The 24,594-nt window shown below is 36.3% G+C and overlaps 1 protein-coding gene across 7 annotated transcripts in view; it reads right to left on the reverse strand.

The window, feature by feature from the left end:
• Positions 1–5,803: 5,803 nt before the first annotated feature.
• Positions 5,804–24,594, reverse strand: part of LOC137244794 (aquaporin-like) — a 198,099-nt gene continuing 179,308 nt past the window's right edge. For all 7 annotated transcript variants that reach the window (XM_067774311.1, XM_067774310.1, XM_067774312.1 and 4 more), the window contains 3 exons: positions 9,410–9,553; positions 9,141–9,353; positions 5,804–9,067 (listed from right to left, as the gene is read on the reverse strand). In XM_067774311.1, coding sequence (XP_067630412.1) covers positions 8,879–9,067; positions 9,141–9,353; positions 9,410–9,553 — 546 coding nt within the window. In that variant the 3' untranslated portion in view covers positions 5,804–8,878. The remainder of the gene's footprint in view (positions 9,068–9,140; positions 9,354–9,409; positions 9,554–24,594) is intronic.

Genomic DNA, 24,594 nt, shown 5'->3' on the forward strand with positions numbered 1-24,594 from the left:
TTTTCAGTAATGTTCTTAAGGTTGCTTCACATGTGTGATAATCAGCTACCATTACGATAACTCTGTATTTTATACATCTAGCATTCGTATTGCAGTTGTTATTTATAAAATTAATCTTGCTGGATAGCTTAGTTGACGGCTTGATAACTCAGCTAGAACCAAAAAATATTTGTATTAGACTTAAAATGAAATAGAGCACCACCTCGAAAAAGATTAGCCAAAATGCCCCAAAGGTATTTAACTGAAACATTAACTTTTCCGAAATACTATTTTTTAAGCCGAGCGATTAACTTTCGCGAGAGTTGGCTTTCGCGCGATTCTGCTTAATGATTAATTAAAAAAAAACTTTAAATGGACCGTCTTTCATAAAAAGTCATAACTCTGAAGCAAAGTTTATTAAGTTCAAATATGGGCATAAACAATCAGTAAATGCATTTTCTTTCCCAGTAGAAATGTGAGGAATACATTCAAATTTTGCTAAATTAAATGAGGCATGAACTTCTTCTTAAGAAAATATCTGCCCCACAGCTAGGTGATGAGTAGCTGTAGCGACACACAGGGCCGTAGAGAGAAAATCCGGGCCGGGACTAAACAATTTACGGGCCCCTATAAAAAATACACTAATTCATTTGATTAATTTTAATTAATGACGTCTCATTCATGAATCTTTATAGATGGATTACATCAAACCAAATTTTTGCCACATCAACTAAATTATTTTTGGACTAAGAGCTGAAAATAAAATTAACAAAGAATATTTACTATTTATACTACTTTATTGTAACGTAGAAATAAAATTCTCTTTTAAGAGCCACATATTGTTTAAAACAATTATTTGGTAACATTTTAATACATTTTTGATAAATTTAATGATGATTATAAATTTTAATTATTCAATATAGAAGGTTCGGATACCAAAGTGTGGCTTTTCTTGCTTTTTTCGCTCCAATTTTTGTATACTCATTTGAGCAGAGCTCACAGAGTATATTAACTTTGATTGGATAACGGTTGGTTGTACAGGTATAAAGGAATCGAGATAGATATAGACTTCCATATATCAAAATCATCAGGATCGAAAAAAAATTTGATTGAGCCATGTCCGTCCGTCCGTCCGTCTGTCCGTTAACACGATAACTTCAGTAAATTTTGAGGTATCTTGATGAAATTTGGTATGTAGGTTCCTGAGCACTCATCTCAGATCGCTATTTAAAATGAACAATATCGGACTATAACCACGCCCACTTTTTCGATATCGAAAATTTCGAAAAACCGAAAAAGTGCGATAACTCATTACCAAAGACGAATAAAGCGATGAAACATGGTAGGTGAGTTAAACTGATGACGCAGAATGGAAAGTTAGTAAAATTTTGGGCGTGGCAACGCCCACTTTTAAAAGAAGGTAATTTAAAATTTTGCAAGCTGTAATTTGGCAGTCGTTGAAGATATCATGATGAAATTTGGCAGGAACGTTACTCCTATTACTATATGTATGCTTAATAAAAATTAGCGAAATCGGAGAACGACCACGCCCACTTTTAAAAAAAAATTTTTTTTAAGTCAAATTTTAACAAAAAAATTAATATCTTTACAGTATTATATAAGTAAATTATGTCAACATTCAACTCCAGTAATGATATGGTGCAACAAAGTGCAAAAATAAAAGAAAATTTCAAAATGGGCGTGGCTCTGCCCTTTTTCATTTAATTTGTCTAGGATACTTTTAATGCCATAAGTCGAACAAAAATTTTCCAATCCTTGTGAAATTTGGTAGGGGCTTAGATTCTGGGACAATAACTTATTTGTGTGAAAAAGGGCGAAATCGGTCGAAGCCACGCCCAGTTTTTATACACAGTCGACCGGCTGTCCTTCTGCTCGGCCGTTAACACGATAACTTGAGCAAAAATCGATATATCTTTACTAAAATCAGTTCACGTACTTATCTGAACTAACTTTGTATTGGTATAAAAATGGCCGAAATCCGACTATGACCACGCCCACTTTTTCGATATCGAAAATTACCAAAAACGAAATTATGCCATAATTCTATACCAAATACGAAAAAAGGGATGAAACGTACCACGTTTGGATTGGTTTATTGGCGCAAAATATAACTTTAGAAAACAACTTTGTAAAATGGGTGTGACACCTACCATATTAAGTAGAATGAAATGAAAAAGTTCTGCAGGGCGAAATAGAAAACCCTTAAAATCTTGGCAGGAATACTGTTCGTGGTATTATATATATATAAATAAATTAGCGGTATCCAACGGATGATGTTCTGGGTCACCCTGGTCATCATTTTGGTCGATCTGGAAAACGCCTTCACATATACAACTACCACCACTCCATTTTAAAAGCCTCATTAATACCTTTAATTTGATACCCATATCGTACAAAAACATCCTAGAGTCATCCCTAGTCCACCTTTATGGCGATATCTCGAAAAGGCGTCCACCTATAGAACTAAGCCCCACGCCCTTTTGAAATACTCATTAACACCTTTCGATTGATACCCATATTGTACGAACGCATTCTAGAGTCACCCCTGGTCCACCTTTATGGCGATATCTCGAAAAGGCGTCCACCTATAGAACTAAGCCCCACGCCCTTTTAAAATACTCATTAACACCTTTCGTTTGATACCCATATTGTACAAACGCATTCTAGAGTCACCCCTTGTCCACCTTTATGCCGATATCTCGAAAAGGCGACCACCAATACAAATACCACCACTCCCTTTTAAAACCCTCATTAATACCTTTAATTTGATACCCATATCGTACAAACAAATTCTACAGTCACCACTGGTCCACCTTTATGGCGATATCTCGAAAAGGCGTCCACCTATAGAACTAAGCCCCACGCCCTTTTAAAATACTCATTAACACCTTTCGTTTGATACCCATATTGTACAAACGCATTCTAGAGTCACCCCTGGTCCACCTTTATGACGATATCTCGAAACGGCGTCCACCTATGGAACTAAGGATCACTCCCTTTTAAAATACTCATTAACACCTTTCATTTGATACCCATATCGTACAAACAAATTCTAGAGTCAACCTTGATCCACCGTTATGGCGATATCCCTAAATGGCGTCCACCTATAGAACTATGGCTGACTACCTCATAAAATACTCTTTAATACCTTTCATTTGATACACATGTCATACAAACACATTCCAGGATTATCCTCGGTTCATTTTCCTACATAGTTATTTTCCCTTATGTTGTCACCATAGCTCTCAACTGAGTATGTAATGTTCGGTTACACCCGAACTGAACCTTCTTTACTTGTTTTATAATAATATCAAAATTTAACTGTCTTGCCAAAACGGATTCAACACAAAGCATGGCAAGTCCTAAAACTCGCCCTTTAGATGAACACGATCTATGAAAGTTTTTGATTCTTGAAAGGGCGCTGAAGGAACATTCTGCACTAGCTACAGTGACAGGTATAGTGCAAAAGATACGTAAAGTGACACAAATGTTGGGGAAAATTGTATACAGACTTTGAACAATTCCAATGGTGACAGACATTTATCAAAATTTGCTTCGTAAATGTGTTTTAAGTGAATTATTTCGCATTCTAAGCTTTGAGGAATGTCCGACATGTATTTTTCAAATTGTATTTTTCAAATTGCGACAAAAAGGAAAACGTCTCGTTCAAATTTCTCATAGCTGCAAATCGTTCAGTAATGCCAGTAATTGCCGAATCAACGATCACCAGGAATGTATTGTTTTTAAAATCGTACTCTTAATTATATGTAATCATCTCATTTAAATTATCTTCTAAACGCCTTTTGGGTTTTTTATTTCGAATGTCCGGAAACTTTGGCGAGATGTTCAATTGAATAGCAACTGTTTTGCCTTCGTTTAAAATTGTTTCCCATTGGTTCCTGATCAACTTCAAATCAGCTAATAAGGCATCTAGATGTCGGACCCCAACATCTATGGTGGCGTCTCTAGCTTGGAGGACCACGTTCTTTCGTTAATGGTAGTCAATATTTTGAACCATATTGAGGACAGAAAGATACATTCGAACTTGTTGATGTACTTGAGAATGCCGGTAACATCGCCGTGTGAATGTGACGTAGTGCTCCGGTGAATGCTCCTTTCATATTGGCGTCGTTATCGTACCCTTGTGCACGACAATCTCTTAATAGGATGTCATGTTTACCTAGAGTATGGCAAATTAGATCAGCGCTTTTCTGACCAGTTTTTTTGGTTACTATTCACGAAAGATAAAAACCGTTCTTGAATTGCAAAAATTTGTTGCTTTCGAATTGAAATGGAGTTAGCGCAAAATGAACGTAGTCAACGTGACTAGCATCACGGCATAGCATCAACGAAAATAGCAAAATGCTTGGCTTTCTTGCCTTGATATAATATAGTTTCCCTCACGTGCTTTGCACAAATTTCTCTAAACTCATTCTGAATGTATGGGGAAAGATAGTGAACTTAGAAACGTTTGTGCTGCTGTTGCGAAATCCTAACTTTCTCCAAATGATCTCTAAGTATCGGATCATAATGGCTTATGAGATCTTAGATGCCCAAAAAATGTCCATCGTTTCGTTCACCAAGATATATATTTTCGCCTTTGGAAGCTAGGCCCCTTTCACCCAAAAATAAAATAGTGTCCAAAATTCTATATAAAACTTCTTTCCACTTTTGAGTTTCAGTGATTAGCTGTTCATTGATAAGTGTATCAATTGTAGCCTTCTTTTGAATTAGATTTGAATATAACATTTAATGTGATCTTGAGTATTTTCGTGTGATGGCAGTTTATCGTATAGCTTCTTCCATACCTGGAATTTCGAATATCACAACAAATTTTAGGTCGATTTAAAGTATTGGTGCTTAACAGACGACATGGTAGGCAATAAAAAGCATTGCTACTGGCACTCCACATCAACCAGTCACGCTCCACTTTCTCTCCATTTGACAAAATTCTGTTTAACAACGAGGTAGGAAATGCCTCGTCAAGATGATCACGTGGAAAAATAACAGGACACTTTTGGTGACCTCGACGAATTATTTCATTGACTTCTTCAGATCGCAAAAACTCATTATTCACGGTACGATGTCGAAGTCGTTTAAATAATCTGAACTTTGGTACAGAGTTGGTGGTATTGTTGGAAGACTTTTTGAAGATGAACCTTCATCAGTGTCACCACGAAAACTTAACGAATTCGGATTCATGTAAAGATACATTTTTGTTTGATGTTTTTATTGTCTCCTCAGGCCCAGGCAAAAAATCGTTATCACTATACCGTGCTTTTGAAATTCGGCTTAAAATTTGCACATGGAACAACTAAAGACTTTCCTGAATTAAGAAAAAAATGTCTTAGCACCTCTAAATCGCGGGCCTCCTGAGAAACCCCGGGCCCGGGGGAATCCCCCCCCCCCCCCCTCTCTTCTTGTCGGGCCTGCGTACATAGCAGAAATACACTCCGAGTGTTTTCCGAGGGGCAACCCCGATTAGAAAAATTGTTTTTATATTTTGATGTAACTTTAGCCGGAAGGTGAAACCAGGACCCTTGCCTTAAACTTAAATTGATTGGGCTACAAAACTGCATACGCATAAAAATTCAGAGGACTCAAAATTGGAATTTTTCCGAATTTTTCTTTTCGAAACGTTTTTAAGATTGGTTTGCAAATTTTTTGTTACAAAAATTCAAAGACATTTTTTCTCAAAATATCGAAAATAAAACAAGAAGAATTTAAATTAACGAATACGGAAAGATTTGTCAATGTTAATTTTTTGTTCACTGCTGTATATTCAGTAGTTTGGAAATAAATATTTTCTAAGCTCATGTGTTTTATTTTTTATCGGAATTTATTTAATCAATAACACACATAAATATACTTTCAAATCAATGTATGCAAATAAATGAAATTATATAAATGCATGTATTTCATATACATACATATATATGCATGTACTTATACATATATTAAATTAAAATAATATTAGTTTATTTGTAAACTTGCACAAAAAATTGTTGTTGATTTGTTTGTTCATTTTCGGCTGTGTTGCATTTGTTATTGTTAGTTAGGTTGTTAGTCCTCGCTTACTTGCTAAAATTACAAACAAATTATATGAATGAAAATGTATGAATAAAAATAAATGATTTCTACAAAACTTCGTATAAAATTCAATTAAAATTGGTGATAAGCAAGCAAAAGTTATTTGAAGCTGGAGGCAAACTTAATTTATTCACATGCACAAACTCCAAAAAAAGGATTTTTATAAAAATTTTTAAATATTTTTCAAGTTTAGAGAAAATTAAAATTTAGGTACAGATAAAAAGCTAAACAATACAAAATGTGCAAAAAAAAATAATAATTCAACATTTTCAAGAAATTGGTATTTAAGGGCATTTCCATATTTTGTGGCATTGGATGGTGGGAGTGAATGAATGGACTCGAGAATGAGATGAGGATTAAGAAAGAACTTAATAAATTAAAATCGAGACGCTTTATTTTAAAAGTTTTATAAGACCACTTAAGAATTTTTCTTTATTATTCACATCTAAAAGTGGACTTATACTAACTATGCAGATGAAATGATTATTTGGCATATGAATTGTAAATGTGATGCTTATTTGGCTAATTATAATTAGAAATCAACATACGCATACATAAAATAATACTAAAATTTGCATAAACGTAACATTTTCACGTGTATTGAAAATAAGTATGTATGTACATTAATTGACAGTGAAATAGAGTCAGGTATAATTTTCCGAAGTAACGCAATTACTTTTCATTTTTGTTGAAATATCTTTCGTTCACTTTCTCTCAAACTAACTAAAAGATTGAATTTAAAATTTAAAAAGTCTAATAACAATTTCACACAGATTGTTAATAAAATAATTAGTAAATTTTTCATGCATGCATAGTAATAGTAGTAACTGATGAAACGGCTGGTATTCATATTAACAATTTTGTCTAAAAGATTAATATTTTTTGGGGCACCTGGCAGGTGTTCGCTTAATGAAGCGAATGGCCATGTGTGAAAAGGAAAATTAAATTATTTCATTCAAAAAAAAAATTGTGATTAGATTTAGTTTCTGTGTGAAATCGGTATAAGTTGGGGTGCAAGCGTATATTATATACCCAGCTGCAGTAATTCAAAAAAAAAAAAAAAAAGATTATTACCAAACTTCCACTAAAAGTGCGCGGAACTACACATACTTTCAGAAATTGTTGGTTGTTTTGAGAGTATCATACATGGACCCTGTAGGGAAAATATCTGGTATAAAAATGGTGCGCTTCTAGTGCATTCGGAACCACCACTACTCCGCCCTATATCTCTTTTACATCATTTCAACTGGCGAATTTAACATGGCGTTGTTCTAGGCGATGGAAGCTGTCCTCGCTGCATTATCTTTTGTGTGTTCCGAGCTATATTAATATCTGTAGTTTAGAACTAGTTGGTTTATTGGTACTTTTTCGATAGTTCTAAGCTAGTGTAGATCTAATTTCCTTTGTTGGTATTATTTCGTTGGATCCAAACCCTGCAATATTTCTGTTGAGCTGGAATTTTAGTATAATGTTGTTATATACCCTAAAGAAATTGCAAAGTTTTTTGAGTTTGAGCTAGAACTATTTCTCTTTTTCCCAACTCAGAGACGACGGCAAAGAGGCAAAGTGCAAAATATGTCAGCTACGGATGGATAACAACAACTCCACAATATCTTCAAGAATCGCAGAAGTCATTAAAAAATTACAACAAAAGAACTTCGAATAGTGGAATGTGGCACTACTCGAATGCAAACAATAAGTCAATTATTCGAAATTGAACTCCTAAAAAATTTGTTTTTAAAAAGTAGGTCGCTGTCGTCTATTTCAGTTTCGCAAATTTTTCTTTTATTAAAAGTGGGCGGTTGCATTTTTATAAACTTGCATTTAGCGTCATTAAATTAATCCAGTCGTCAAATTTCGCCACTTGATAAGTATTTGTTAATGAACTTTTCCAGTTTTTTCATTCTTTGAAATTTTCGATATCGAAAAAATGACCGTGGTTATGGACTGCTATGGAATATTTTCAATACCAACGATAATATCGATTTTAATACGACTGATGACCCAAATTTTATTCTGTACAGATTAAATAAAAAGGGGCGTTTCCGAGGCCATTTTTAATTCGAAGATATTTGTACCAATACCATAACACCATTAAGATTGAATTTTAGTAAATACACATAAAATAGTCACATGTCATAAAGATATTGCAAATTTGTTTAAAGTAAAACTTTAAAGTGTATTTTTAAAATTGGCGCCCGAATGTCATAATTTTCATCCGGTGAAAATGAAATAGCAACAACTACGCTCAGCCAAATTTCGAATCGATATATTTAAAGGCTTTTGATTTACGGTTTGCAAAACTCTGAGCTTTTCTTCCCTTAAATGTGAGCGGTGGTGCCACGCCCACTTTACAAAAATTTTATTGAGATTTATATCAATTTCCTTATACAACTGAACAATCCACCGTTATTCGATTAACGTTGCAACGTGTAAACTGCAGTTGGATATAAGAAATCAGAAAATTTTCTTGAAGAGCTTAAACGTATAAAATATTTGATTCTATTACACTGTCAGTGTACTGTATGTGCGTAAGCAATTGAATGTATAGCGTCAAGCTTACTCAGCTCGTTTTAAAATTCCACATACATTCTTTAAGATATAAAAGGTAAAATGCATGCAAGTATAAACACAAAATAAAAAAAAATTTCTCTCAATAAGCGCATACAAACTTTAGCTAAAACGCCAGTGCTAAATTTAAGTTTCTATGCGGCGTGCACAAGTGCACTTTTACAAATTTGTTGTTGTTGCTTTTAAACTTTTTCAAACATGCATACGTTGCATTTGTTTAGAAATCATAAGAATGATCTTCATCATCGCCTTTGCGCACCTTAAAGACAAGTCGATAAATAATTGCGGCAACAATACCACCAGCAATTGGTCCAACCCAATAAGCCCAATGATCCGTCCAGATATTTTGTATAACAGCAGGGCCGAAAGAACGCGCTGGATTCATGCTAGCGCCAGTTAATTTTACCTAATATACATATAATACAAAAAAGTTTAAACATTGTTTTTCTAATTAATTTAAAAAAGCAATTGCCACTCACAGCGCACAAATGGCCAGCAACAATCGAGAGTCCAATAGCAAGTGGCGCTGAACCTTTTATATCCGCACGACCAGGATCGGAAACGGCTTTAACAACAAACACCAATATGAACGTAATTACAGCTTCGATGAGCACAATATTTCCAGCGCTTAGTCCAAAAGCAGAACCAGAAACACCCAAGGCTTTACCAGCAACGTCATCGGTTACGGCGGCCTATAGAAATATATATGTATATATTTTTTTGAATTTATGAATTATTTCGAATTTACATTTATAACTGCTGCTCCCGCTATGGCTCCAACTAATTGTACGATGATGTAGAACAAACTCTTCAAAATGCTCATTTCACCAACAACCAGAAAGCCAATTGTGACGGCTGGATTGATGTGACAACCGCTGATGTGCCCGAGACCCTAAAATGATAAGTAAAGGATTGAAATATGTTAAACATGGATTTTAAGTATGAAGCTAAGTAATACTCAATGTAGTAACGTATTTGATAAAAAATTAGGTTAGGTTAAACAGACCGGTCCGTAAGGACCTCACTCTGAAAAGCCCTATAAAAGTCAATTCAAATACTAAAAGCGTTCTAAGACCAATCCGACTTGTAGCTTTTAGATATGATAGCTGTGAAAGACACCTAATATCTGGAGTCTTAACCTGCAAGGTATGAACACCGAACGTGCTTAATCGTTTCCACCAGCAGCCCGCTCTTCCTGATATCGCTGACGAGTACTGACTTATAAACATGTGACGCCAGGAGCCAGTGTCCAGTAAGTAAGCCCATCATGAGCCCACTTATTATATAAGATTACTTTGTTAATCTGATGTTGTGAGATCTGAACATTATTTTCGACACTTTGCAGCACTTCGCCTCTTTAACCCTTCTAGCTTGGGTACATTATACCTCTTAGTTAATAAAACCAGGTTCGTTGGCGGTCAACCGGACGTCGGATGTCCAAGTATGTACATATATATATATATATGTACAATAGAGCATGAATCGATTGTTTAATTTTCACATATTGAAAAAACTAAAACTATGATAAGATTTGTCGGCAGTGTTTTGCTTTGTACACGAAATTAACTGCACCCTAATGTGCCAAGTTTCAAAAGTTAAAAGATTGTACATAATTGTTCTTAAATACAATTGTGGTGATATTTGCATTGTTAATTGTGATTTAGGTGCGTGCGCATGCGCGGTACACACCTCTGATATCTGTAAATGCTTTTAAAACCATAGCAGATAGCTATTCACATATGGCTAGTTCCATGTCAGTTCGGCCAATGATTTGAGGCGAAAAAATATGATTGCAACTGAAAAGTTAAATGGAAAAGGGTCAGAATGTATAGGACACAAAAGTTAAAAATGCCACCCTAATTTGAGTACAAAACGGAAAAATTAGACTGATGAGGGCCAAACACCGCAATTAGTTTATCAAAAATCCTAATTTGACTAGACGTGTGACGAAAAACAAGTTCTTGCAAACAGAATGGATCGATTTGGCATGGAATGAGTCACATACAAGGGTGGGGGGGGGGGGGGGGGGGGGGGGGGAAATAAAGTTTGTGAAAATTTATTTAAAGTCATTGCACATGCGTGCTGTTATTTGCTTGTTTTGAGTTCATCGTTTAAATGGCACAATTTGTCAGAAATTTAAATAAAAAGCTGACAGTTACAAGTGATATGCAAATAGCAAATGTGGACAGTTTAATATATGGGGGTTTGCCTATAGTGAATTTTAATCGTATAAGTGCGGTGAGAAATAACTTATGCTGATGTAAATAGTATGTACAATACTTAAGTATAAATATTTACAGCAACCTGTCAGAGCCTAGCTTTCTAGATAAACAAAGAACATTTTGCAAATATTTCTTCTTAAAAGTTTAGTCCATGTTTAACAAAATTTGGTTTAAAAATAATTACGTAAATTTGTTTGCGCATTCAGACATTCCATACGCATATGCATACATAAATATTTACAAATTCACTCTTGTAATCTGTAAGTACTCGCCTAAATAAATTGCAATGACTTTTAACTTCAAACGTTTAACGATTCTGTCTTGTTGAAATTGAAAGTGATTATTTTGCAAAAATTTGAAAAAGGCAGATCATAGCTTAAATGAGAATATTTGCGTTAACAGAGGAATTTATTTGATAAGTAATGATTGAAGATAATGACAGCATGTGCAGTAATTGTTCTTTATGACTTTGCTTACGGTTTAAATCCATTCATTTGGAAAATAATTTTATTTTGTGACCTTACCTAATGCTTTTTGGTTTTGAAATAGTATGTACCCTAATATAAAAGTTGAATGGGATAATAAGTTAAGCATCCGACCTGCTGAAGACGATATCAAGAATGTTTAATACTGCTTTAACAGGTGGAAAATTTGATTTTGAAGGCTTAACCTTGACTCGCTATCGTCACGAAGGGTCACCAGCTGGAAATAACGACATCCTCGAAAACTATCACGGGGATATCTTGGCTCGAGTGAATACTAGTGAACTGTACTTGTCAACTTCTTAGTTACAGAAGTTGCAAGATTCTTCTGACCAAGCGTTCATAGCACGCTTTAAGCCAAGTTTTGTGGGCATTCAAGGGCTCATTTATATCAACGATTTGTAAAAAAAAATAATTTTAAATTTTTCCTAAAATTGGCGGAATGGAACCTACATACATGTTTTATGCCGACTCCGAACGCCATCTGCAGGCAGACTAATTTTCGCTCAGAAACTTGTTGTGGCAGAAATATACTCGAAGTGTTTGCCGAACACTGCCGAGGAAAGAACCTGCTTCTTTTAATTGAAAAGACGTTTTTCTTAAGATTTTAATGTTCTTTTTGTCGAGCCTTGAGCACAGGACGATTCGTAATCATTTGAAACAACTTTTGTCGGCTGGGAGGGTAATGATCCCGAAGTAGGTTTGGATAGTTTGAACTGGTCGGTCAAAAAATACCTCACATACACTACATGTATCCAAAGTGTGACCAGAATTTGTTTGACGAGCAAAGGGAAAACCCGCAATTAGACGCCAATACTTATTTTATCGAATAACTCCGTCCTCTTGACAAATAGTAATAGTTTTCTAAGACCTAGCTTAATAGCTGCCTCGAGATCTGGCTTCACTGCTGCTCTTATAGCTGGAGGTTCAATCTCGCAAGCGCAGAACATGAACTCAAAATGTGTACAACCGTTTCTTCCTGCAGCTCACATTTCCTATATCTGCTGTTCCTAACGAGGCTTAACTTATAAACATGTGACGCTAGAAGGCAGTGTTCAGTTAGTATGCCCATTTTGAGCCTTAAGTCTGTTCTCTTTAGAGATATGAAAAACTTTGTGAGTAAAATGTCGTAGGATTTGCACATGATCTTAGAAATGTAGCATTCATGCGCTTCTCTCCACGGCTTTCCTGCGATGGACCATATGCAACTTCTGCCACCTTTTGAATTCTCCCGAGTGGATGGAGAAGTCTATCGTCGATTCATCGGGTGCTACCTCTTCCTTTGCTAACACATCGACCTTTTCGTTACCCTCTATTCCTTAATGACCAAGAACCCATTATAGATATATGGTCGAGCCCAAGTGAAGTTCCTCCAATGCATTATAGGACACTTCTTGATGAAGTACTATTTTAAATTATTGACCCCTAAGTACCGCCGAAATGATCCTGAAAACCAATCCCAAACGTTTTAAAACGTTCTTCTAACAATGCGTATTGATTCGATGTGGGTCCAAAAATGACGCCAATAATAAATCTGAAATTATCCCTAAATTGCTCCGAACTCATCCCGAGAGTAACACCGCAATGATGACGAATTGGCCTCGAAAAGATCTAAAACTGACTTCGACTCAGTACCGATATGCTTTTCAAAATCACACCGCAATGCTCCAGAGATAGTTTCGAAACAGTCCCGAAATCCACAAAACGCCTCGTTCGAGGATTCCTAGAATACTTCAGAGATAGCCCCGAACACAAATCCGTAAAAGTCCTGAAATATATTCTTAATTATACCTAAAACAATTCCAAAATGGAGCCGTAATGATATCGGAAGCAATCGACCAGCAGTTCCGAAACTTCTAAATGATTTCGAAAACAAATTTGTGATAATCCCGAAAACAGTCTCGTAGTACTACCGAAACTATAAGCAGATAACCCCGAAAAGGTCTTGAAAAAGTATGAAATGATCCCGAACACAAATCCGTAAAAGTCCTGAAATATTCCCTAAAATATTCCGAACACAAATACGCCATGAAATTATACCGAACAATTACGAAAGTCCGAAAACTTTTCCGAATTAGTCCCAATTCTGAAAAGGTCCCGAAATAGTAACGAAATTATCAGGAAAATAGTCGAAATAATTCGGAATTTGTCCCGAAATTATAAGCAGATAATACAGAAAGGTTTTCGAAAAAGTGTACCAATTTTCCGGAATGATCTCAATATACTTCCAAAAGTATTTTGAAACAGTAAGGAAATGATTCTGAAAGCGTTTCCAATAGGATTTGGAAAGCGTACCAATATGAACTATAACAAGCAAGGAAGGTTAAGTTCGGGTGTAACCGAACATTACATACTCAGTTGAGAGCTATGCTGACAACATAAGGGAAAATAACCATGTAGGAAAATGAACCGAAGGTAACCCTCGAATGTGTTTGTATGACATGTGCATCAAATGAAAGGTATTAAAGAGTATTTTATGAGGGAGTGGGCCGTAGTTCTATAGGTGGACGCCATTTAGGGATATCGCCATAAAGGTGGATCAGGGTTGACTCTAGAATTTGTTTGTACGATATGGGTATCAAATGAAAGCTGTTAATGAGTATTTTAAAAGGGAGTGATCCTTAGTTCCATAGGTGGACGCCGTTTCGAGATATCGCCATAAAGGTGGACCAGGGGTGACCCTAGAATTTGTTTGTACGATATGGGTATCAAATGAGAGGGGTTAATGAGCATTTTAAAAGGGAGTGGGCCTTAGTTCTATACGTGGACGCCTTTTCGAGATATCGCCATAAAGGTGGACCAGGGGTGACTCTAGAATGTGTTTGTACAATATGTGTATCAAACGAAAGGTGTTAATGAGTATTTCAAAAGGGCGTGTGGCTTAGTTCTATAGTTGGACGCCTTTTCGAGATATCGCCATAAAGGTGGACCAGGGGTGACTCTAGACTTTATTTGTACGAAATGGGTATCAAATGAAAGATGTTAATGAGTCTTTTTAAAAGGGAGTGGGTCTTAGTTCTATAGGTGGTCGCCTTTTCGAGATATCGCCATAAAGGTGAACCAGGGGTGACTCTGGAATATGTTTGTACGATATGGGTATCAAATGAAAGGTGTTAATGAGTATTTTAAAAGGGCGTGGGGCTTAGTTCTATAGGTGGACGGACGCCTTTTCGAGATATCGCCATAAAGGTGGACCAGAGGTGACTCTAGAATGTGTTTGTACGATATGGGTATCAAATTAAAAGTATTAATGAGGCTTTTAAAAGGGAGTGTTAGTAGTTGTATATGTGAAGGCGTTTTCCAGACCAAAATGTGGACCAGGGTGACCCAGAACATCATCTGTTGGATACCGCTAATTTATTTATATATATAATATCACGAACAGTATTCCTGCCAAGATTTCAAGGGTTTTTTATTTCGCCCTGCAGAACTTTTTCATTTTATTCCACTTAATATGGTAGGTCACACCCATTTTACAAAGTTTTTTTCTAAAGTTATACTTTGCGTCAATAAACCAATCCAATTACCATGCTTCATCCCTTTTTTCGTATTTGGTATAGAATTATGGTATTTTTTTCATTTTTCGTAATTTTCGATATCGAAAAAGTGGGCGTGGTCATAGGCGGATTTCGGCCATTTTGTATACCAATACAAAGTGAATTCAGATAAGTACGTGAACTGAGTTTAGTAAAGATATATCGATTTTTGCTCAAGTTATCGTGTTAACGGCTGAGCGGAAGGACAGACGGTCGACTGTGTATAAAAACTGGGCGTGGGTTCAACCGATTTTGCCCTTTTTCACAAAAATTTACCTGTTATTGAAGCTACGGAATTTAAGTGCATTAGAACCCAGCTGGAATAGGTTTTACCTATATTGCCATTTGCTATATCCCACCATCTTCAGATCCCTCGGTGTATATGAACCATATTTCGTTACTGAAAGATATTAGTTCATTGTTGAAGCCTATTGACTCGATAATTGTCTTGGGTGATTTTAATCTTCCGCACGTATCATGGACCACATCCGACCATGGTATTGTACCGGTTTCTTCAAAATTCTCCAGCATCGACTTTTTAGCAGAAATAACTGAACTTTGCCTAAGACAGATAAATATAGTTCCAAACATGTACGGGAGGGTACTTGATCTGGTATTTGTTGATGATACGTCAAAATCCATTCTTAGGAGGGGTGAACCTCTTACTGTACCTGAGGATCCTTACCATCCTTCGCTGGAAATAGTTTACGAATTGGAAGAAAGTTCTCGGAGTTGCACTACCACAGAAAACGACTCTAGTTTTAGATTCGAATTCGCGAAGGCTAATTTTAATAAACTCAACCAAATTTTATCTACAACAGTTCGGCCCAAATACGGTCCAGATATTGACAAAAACGTTTCTGACTTCAACGCCGTCATTCACGCTATTCTGGACAGACATGTACCTAAGCGTAAACGTATTTTCACTGAACTAGTCCAAATATGGTACACCAAAGAACTGAAATCTTTAAAAAACAAAAAAACGCGTTCCTTCAAGCTGTACAAGAAGACGGGGTCACACTCCGACTACTTGAAGTACTCTATATTGCGTCATAAATATTTTGAATTAAATAAAAAGTGTTACAATACCTATCTCTGTGCCATGAAAAAGAAAATAACTTGCAATCCGAAAGCTTTCTATAATTTCGTGAACTCTAAACGTAGGGTTAAGGGCTTTCCTTCTGGTATGAAATACCGTGATGATTTCTCTAGCGACGATCAAGTTATTGCTAATTTATTTGCACAATTTTTCAAATCTAACTATTCCGCTGAATTAATTTCTTTGTCTAGTGAATACCCGTATGAACTTGACTCACTTAACGCAATTAATATTCCATCAATATCTCCAGAAGAGGTTCTTACATATTTAACTTCTTTGAAGGAATCTTATAAATACGGTCCTGATCTAATTCCCACATGTTTTCTCAAAAGATGTGCAGAACACATTTATCTGCCCCTAACTGATTTATTCAACATGTCCCTAAAACATGGAGTTTTTCCTTTTGCTTGGAAGGAATCTTTTCTAATACCCCTCCACAAAAACGGCAGTAGGTCATGTGTAGAAAATTATCGAGGAATTGCAAAATTGTCTGCCATCCCAAAGGTGTTTGAAGCCATTGTTACTAATCAGCTAACATTTTCCATTTCTGCATTGATTGCAAACTCTCAACATGGATTCTGTAGAGGCAAATCTACCATTACCAACCTACTTGAATTCACAACGCATGTTTCTAATGGATTTAGAGAAAATCTTCACACCGATGTTATTTACACTGATTTCAGTAAAGCATTGGACAAAGTTTCCCATTCATTGCTTATCCACAAGCTGGATCGACTTGGTTTCCAACCAGGTCTGACTCAGTGGATATCTTCTTATCTCTGCGGTAGAACGCAACAAGTAATTTTTAAAAATACTCTTTCAGAGGTCATTAATGTTCCCTCTGGCGTCCCACAGGGCAATCATCTCGGTCCAATTCTGTTCTTGCTATTTATTAATGATATCTGTACCATAATAAAATATTCCAAAATTTTAATGTATGCTGATGATGTAAAACTTTTTAGGCCTTATGAGTCTATTGAAGAACGTCCATTGCTTCAAGCGGATTTAAACTGCTTAGTTGTTTGGTGCAACGCGAATTTAATGCCGCTGAACATCAATAAATGTAAGTTCATGTGCTTCTCTCGGAGATCTTTGCCAGCAGCCTCTTACGTAATTGATAATTTTTGTCTTGCATCAGTAAATTATTTTGTTACGATGGATGCTAAACTTAGTTTCAACCTTCATATTATGACTACTGCCAATAAGGCTAGAGGTGTTCTATCATTCGTGAAGAGATGGCCTAAAGAATTTAGTGACCCTTATGTAACCAAAGCCCTTTTTACCACATTAGTTAGGCCGATACTAGAATACGGATCAGTAGTCTGGAATCCGCGATATCAAGTTCATGCAGATAGGCTTGAGTCAATACAGAAGCAATTTTTACTTTTTTCTTTAAGGAATTTTCATTGGGACTCTGCATATAATCTTCCACCTTATACTAGTCGGTTAAGGCTTATCAATCTTCCAACTCTCGCTAGCCGTAGAGAAATGCTAGGAGTATTATTTATGGCTAAACTACTGAATGGACTAATTTCTAGCCCCTTTCTTTTGAACGAAGTAAACTTCAATGTCCCATCACGAGCGTGAATACATTACAAACCTCTTCTTTTGAGGCAGTATAGAACTAACTTCGAATTAAATGAACCTTTCCGGTGTTTGTGTTATGATTTTAACTCTCACTCGAATTCATTTGATATAACGGATTCACTTTTTACTATAAGGAAAACTGTCCTATCCTATCTTAACTCGTAACAAAATAAAAAAAAAAAAAAAATCTTTATATGCTAAATCCTTAACTTATTTAACAATTTACTATATGTATAATTTTCTACTGTTATGTATATAATACTCAGCTGATGATTTTTATTCTGTAGCTGAGCAGTTTTAGATCTCGACGCTTAACAAACCTCCGCCTATCAGCAACTCGGCAAAAACAAAAACAAATCCGTGCGTCATGCGGATGCGCCCCTCGTGTCGGTTGGGCGGGCTTTGGAGGGTATTAATCCGTTGGGTATATTATTATTATTATTAAAAACAGTTATCGTCCCATAATCTAAGCCCCTACCAAATTTCACAAGGATTGGTAAATGTTTGTTCGACTTATGACATTAAAAGTATCCTAGACAAATTAAATGAAAAAGGGCGGAGCCACGCCCATTTTGACATTTTCTTTTATTTTTGCATTTTGTTACACCATATCATTACTGGAGTTGAATGTTGACATAATTTACTTATATACTGAAAAGATATTAAATTTTTTGTTAAAATTTGACTTTAAAAACAATTTTTTTTAAAGTGGGCGTGGTCGTTCTCCGATTTTGCTAATTTTTATTAAGCATACATATAGTAATAGGAGTAACGTTTCTGCCAAATTTCATCATGATATCTTCAACGACTGCCAAATTACAGCTTGCAAAGTTTTAAATTACCTTCTTTTAAAAGTGGGCGGTGCCACGCGCGTTGTCCAAAATTTTCTAATTTTCTATTCTGCGTCATAAGTTCAACTCACCTACAAAGTTTAATCGCTTTATCAGTCTTTGGTAATGAATTATCGCACTTTTTCGGTTTTTCGAAATTTTCGATATCGAAAAAGTGGGCGTGGTTATAATCTGATATTGTTCATTTTAAATCGCGATCTGAGATGAGTGCTCAGGAACCAGGATAATCAAAATTTACTCAAGTTATCGTGTTAACGGACGGACGGACATGCCTCAATCAAATTTTTTTTCGATCCTGATGATATATGGAAGTCTATATCTATCTCGATTCCTTTATACCTGTACAACCAACCGTTATCCAATCAAATTTAATACACTCTGTGAGCTCTGCTCAACTGAGTATAAAAATACTCGAATTTACTTCGAAATACCTCAGATATGATCCGGTGATAGCTACGGAATTATCCAAAATTGCTCCAAAACGACATATAGTCTCAAGGTTATCCCAAAACGACAACGAAGTAGCTCCGGTAGGATCTGGAAATTGTTCTGAAATGATTGTGAAGTAATGCTTCCGCTCTTACTTACTTACTTAATTGGCGCTTAACCGTCTAAACGGTTATGGCCGTCCAACAAGGCGCGCCAGTCGCTCCTTCGCTCCGCCAACCGGCGCCAATTGGTCATACCAAGGGAGCTTAAATCGTTTTCCACCTGGTCCTTCCAACGGAGTGGGGGCCGCCCTCTACCTCTGCTTCCATAGGCGGGTTCCGATAGAAACACTTTCTTGACCAGAGCATCATCTTTCATTCGCATAACATGGCCTAGCCGGCGCAGCCGCTGCGTTTTAATTCGTTGGACTGTGTTGATGTCTGAGTATAGCTCGTACAGCTCATAATTAAATCTTCTTCGGTACTCGCCATCGCCAACGCGTAGAGGTCCATAGATCTTTCGAAGAACTTTTCTCTCGAACACTCCCAAAGCCGCTTCATCTGCTCTTGTCATGGCCCATGCTTCTGCCCCATATAGCAGGACGGGTACGATAAGTGACTTGTAGAGTATGATTTTCGTTTGCCGAGAGAGGACTTTACTTTTCAATTGCCTACCTAGTTCAAAGTAGCATTTATTGGCAAGATTTATTCTTCGCTGGATTTCAGTGCTGATGTTGTTGCTAGTGTTGATGCTGGTTCACAAATAAACGAAGTCTTTTACTATTTCGAAATTATGGCTGCCAATAGTAGCGTGGTGGCCAAGGCGCGTATGCGCTGACTCTTTGCTCGTTTTGTCCTCATTCACCATCAAACCCATCTTTACCGCTCCTTTTTCCAGTTTGGAGTAAGCAGAACTAACAGCGCCTGTGTTTAGACCGATGATATCGATGTCATCTGCATATGCCAGTAATTGCACGCTTTTATAGTATATTGTTCCAGTGCGGTTAAGTTCTGCAGCTAGTATAATTTTCTCCAGCATCAAATTAAAGAAATCGCACGATAGGGGGTCACCCTGTCTGAAACCTCGTTTAGTTTCGAACGGCTCGGAGAGGTCCTTCCCAATTCGGACTGAGCTGATGGTGTTGCTCAACGTCATTTTGCACAGCCGTATAAGTTTTGCGGGAAACCAAATTCAGACATAGCCGCATATAGGCAGCTCCTTTTTGTGCTGTCGAAGGCGGCTTTAAAGTCGACGAAGAGGTGATGTGTGTCGATTCTCTTTTCACTGGTTTTTTCCAAGATGTGGCGCATTGTGGAAATCTGGTCGATGGTAGATTTACCAGGTCTGAAGCCGCACTGATAAGGTCCAATCAGCCGGTTCACGGTGGGCTTCAATCTTTCGCACAATACACTTGAAAGGACCTTATATGCGATATTAAGAAGGCTGATTCCACGATAGTTGGTACATTTTGCAGTATTCCCCTTCTTGTGGACTGGGCAAAGAACACTTAGATTCCAACCGTCGGGTATGCACTATTCCGCCCATATTTTGCTAAGAAGCTGCTGCATGCGCCTTACCAACTCCTCGCCGCCGTACTTGAATAGCTCCGCAGGCTATCCATCAGCGCCCACGGCCTTGTTGTTTTTCAATCTGGTTATTGCTATTCTAACTTCGTCATTATCGGGCGGGTGGACATATATTCCATCATCATCGATTGCGAGATCGGGTTCTTCATCTCTGCGCGGTGAATTGCTGCCTCCATTTAGGAGAGTAGAGAAGTGTTCACTCCATAATCTAAGCACTCTCTGGACATCAGTTACAAGGTCGCCGTTTTCGTTCCTTTGTTTGCCCCGGTCTTAAAACCTTCCGCTCACTTTTCCAATATTACTTAGACCTCGCTCCATATGACCCATATATAAAATTTATGAAAATATTTATTTACATAAAAACAAATAACTGTGAAGGGGAAGCAAAAGCCTGCTTTTAAAAGTTGCTCAGACCATAATTTTGTTGGCTTATAGACTTTGACTTATGACGGCTTTAAAATTATTGAAATGTAACTGTCCTTATACATTATACATTCTTCAAGAACTAAAATATTCGATAATAGTTCAAAAGTCTCTTGGAAGGCACCCTATCCTCATTGACAGCTTTAGCAATCAATGTTTCACATTTCAAAATTGCACACTAATACTATAATAATCAGATGCACTCTGTTGAAATACTTTTTTATTGATATTAATTTACTATTGATCCACCTAGTAAGAGATTTGTAAACTTGTATCTGTTTTATTATCATAATTACAATGCAACTTTGAAAATGTTCGACATCATTTCAACTTCACTGGCTCATTTATGTAAGTCTAATGTTCGAGTGTGCAGCGAATGTTGTTCTACAAAATTCCATACAAAAATTAGAATAGAATTGTAAATACAAAGAAACCAACAACATCACATATAAATGGGCGCGTATGAGCCTAACCATTTCAATTGAACACCACAACATAACATTAAAAAAAAAAAAAAAAAAATCACAATCGCCCATAATCATAAACAATGTGAAGATGTGATCTGAACATGTCATGCTGTGCGCGCTAAGCACTAAACAATCGCAAAGTCACATGATTTTTGACTTTTTATGCTTTAACTACATAAATAAAATACGAGTTGGTTCTTGGCCTCAGCTTAAGCATTCAAGGCCATTACGCACATGTATGAGACAAATACAAAACACAAACTCAAGAACGTTACGCATGCGCAAAAATGCAACATGTACAAAAAAAAAAAAAAAAAAATTTAAATTGCTGTTAAAACGGATCTGCAACAATATGTTGTTGTTGTTATGACTGTGTGAAATTGAAAGTGTTTTGATTGAAAATGCATAAAAATTGCCAGCTTAATATGTATGTAGTAAAACAACACGCAAGGAAGTCTAAGCTTGGGTTAAACGGAACAATATATACTCAGAATTAGAAGAAATTTTCTAAGCGGGGTCGCCCTTGACAGTGATTTGGCAAATACTCCGAGTGTATTTCTGCCGTGAAAAGCTTCTTAGTGCAAAATTATCTGCCTTGCAGATGCCGTTCGGAGTCGTAGGAAAAAATTTAAGTGGCAAGGCGCAGATTGGAAGAAAAGCTCGGCCTAAAATATCTTTGAAGGTTATCGTGCCTAGTTTTTATTTTTATTTATAAATGTATAATAGCAATGCTACATCTGATTGGTAGCGGTGGTATTGGAATCTTACATTTGAGTACAATTAGAGAACCACATTTGAGTACAAGTTGAGAACTAATTTTTTTTTTTCAACTTAAGTAACAGTATTTTTTGGTTTATAAAAAATTAACTATGAACGCTATGATTCTCAAGTTGAGGCACTGTTTCGGAAAAAATCTTGAGATTTTAGAAGTATGCCTAGTTATCAACATGAGCTGTAATGGTACTCAAGCCCAAATGCTTATTGTTTATATTCGACGCCATTGTGATCGAACGTAAATAACTGCTAGATTAAGTAGAGTTCAACCCTGCCAGATCGGTCACTTAAGCTCAGCTGATACTTCAGTTTAAGTAGACTGAGAAACTGTAGAATAAGTTTAAGCGTAGTTTGACGAAAAACTGAGTTGAACTTGTACTGAAAAATCGGGCCTAAGAAATGCTCACAGTTTTAAATTTATCGTTACAGCACAGATCTCCGAAGAAATTTTTTAAGGAAAATGTATTGTAAAAAGGGAAAATACAAATTTCGAAACAAAAATACTTTAGGTTTGGCTAACAAGTGTAAAATAAAAAAACTTACTTGAGCCTTTTCTTGTGATCTGGGCCTGAATCGTGTACATATCGGAAAATAATTTCAATCAAACGATAAATATGAATCTGTTAAGCTTTTCGTAAAAATTATAACACATTATAGATCTAGTAAGCATTTGTAGCCACTATTTCACGTATCACCTTAATCCCAATTACCTGTACAGTGCTATTCCGAGTTAAAAAATTTAATTCCATCACGGATCGAATAACACGATACGGGCTTTGGATACCGCATTTTCAAATACAATTTTTCGTTGACCATAAAATCAGCTGTTTCATCCAAACAGTGTTACAAACGCATAAGTATAAAAATGGTATGTCTGGTTGAAATCAATTTTACCAGTTTTATCAAACTGGTTCTAATTTTTGCGATATTCGAACCTAAAAGTTCAAAGAAACACGATTCCGAAATATATTTGGGGCTATGTCAAAAAAATTCTTTTTAAGATCGTTTTTGTACCTAAAAGTACTATAATAATCTTCAAATCCATTACTGGGTTTTGCTCTAGAGTCAATATGTAGAAAAAATCCGAATATTGACGCATTTTCCAAACTTTATAAATTCAATAGAGGATTAAAAAAACTCCTAAAAGCGACCTGTGCTCAAATTCCCAAATAACGTTCCATCACTGTATCAGTATTTAGATAGTGATTTTGTTCCATTTCCGAAATTTTGGAGCGCACTTATCATCCGATTTTGAATATCGTCAATATAAATATATTCTGGTTCCAAAATACATCATGCATTAAATTTGTTCAAAATATCTCTATTTCGCTCAAGTTGTCTGTGTTAACCCGAATCACCCTACGTAAATTTTTTGTGGAATTTCGAAGGGATTTTTGTTTTGCAGTATCCTTTAGGTCTAACTAAAAAAATGTATCATTAGATTTTATGTCATGGACGCAGGGTCCTTGAAATGTCCTGTTGCCATATGGCAACGCCAGGTAAGATAGACCACTGGTTTACATATACGTAATAAATCATTCCGTAACCCTTTAAAATTCAAATTCATTATTTTCGTGGGCGTTTATTTGAAAAAAACAAAGTATTGTGAATTCATTTTAGAACATTTCATTGAAAAAAATATACATACTTATATTGTAAAAATTTGGGTTTTCAAGTTTTTGTATGATATGATTAGAAGCAAGGCAAGCAAAGTCCGACATCGCATTTTTTGCAGGATGTTCGCACGATGGGCCTACACTCGTCTCCAGCACATCGCCTCTTGTTTTTGATTGGAATTACAAGATGATCAGTTCTGTCATAGCGTAGAGCATTCGCTAAGGATTCCGTACGTTTAGTTGAACATTTTTGAAAAATTTTCGGTTGGACGCCGTAGTGCTTACAGTAGTAAATGGATATTTCTATCCTGAAGTCTTTAAGTGACACATTTTCATTAGCGGATCTATAAAGAAGCCAACTGTTCTGAATGATCGCATCCATAACTCAAGTAAAAATGCAGTGCCACCATTTTTTTCGTCGAAAAGAGATGCGTTGACCTGAAATATTTTAGTCAAATCGACCAACACTCATCATAAATTTGTTGTACTGGGTTACAACGCATAGACGTGGAACAGGTATTTTTCTACGCAATTGGCTACTGTAGCGAGATGCTGTGGATAGTGGTTCAGAGCCAAAGCACGTCGAAGCGAGGCAGACCACCGAGTTATCCACCCATTTTGTCAGATGAATTCCTTCCTCTTTGATTTCCGTGGCCTCGAAATACCCTCTTTTTCATTTCCGCAAGTTTTTTTATGTGGAATAGGACAATTTTTTGGGATTCGGTTTTCGCGAATAGTGCCTGTAGCTTGGTAGCCTTTATTTTTCAATAAAATCAGCAGAGGTATTCCAGTAAAAAGAATATCAAAGTAAAATGAGAACGGAAGTTTTTGCACTTCTTTCGAAAAATCGTCAATCATACA

Source organism: Eurosta solidaginis, chromosome 3, assembly GCF_040869045.1.
Source record: "Eurosta solidaginis isolate ZX-2024a chromosome 3, ASM4086904v1, whole genome shotgun sequence".
In the NCBI taxonomy this organism is placed as follows: domain Eukaryota; kingdom Metazoa; phylum Arthropoda; class Insecta; order Diptera; family Tephritidae; genus Eurosta; species Eurosta solidaginis.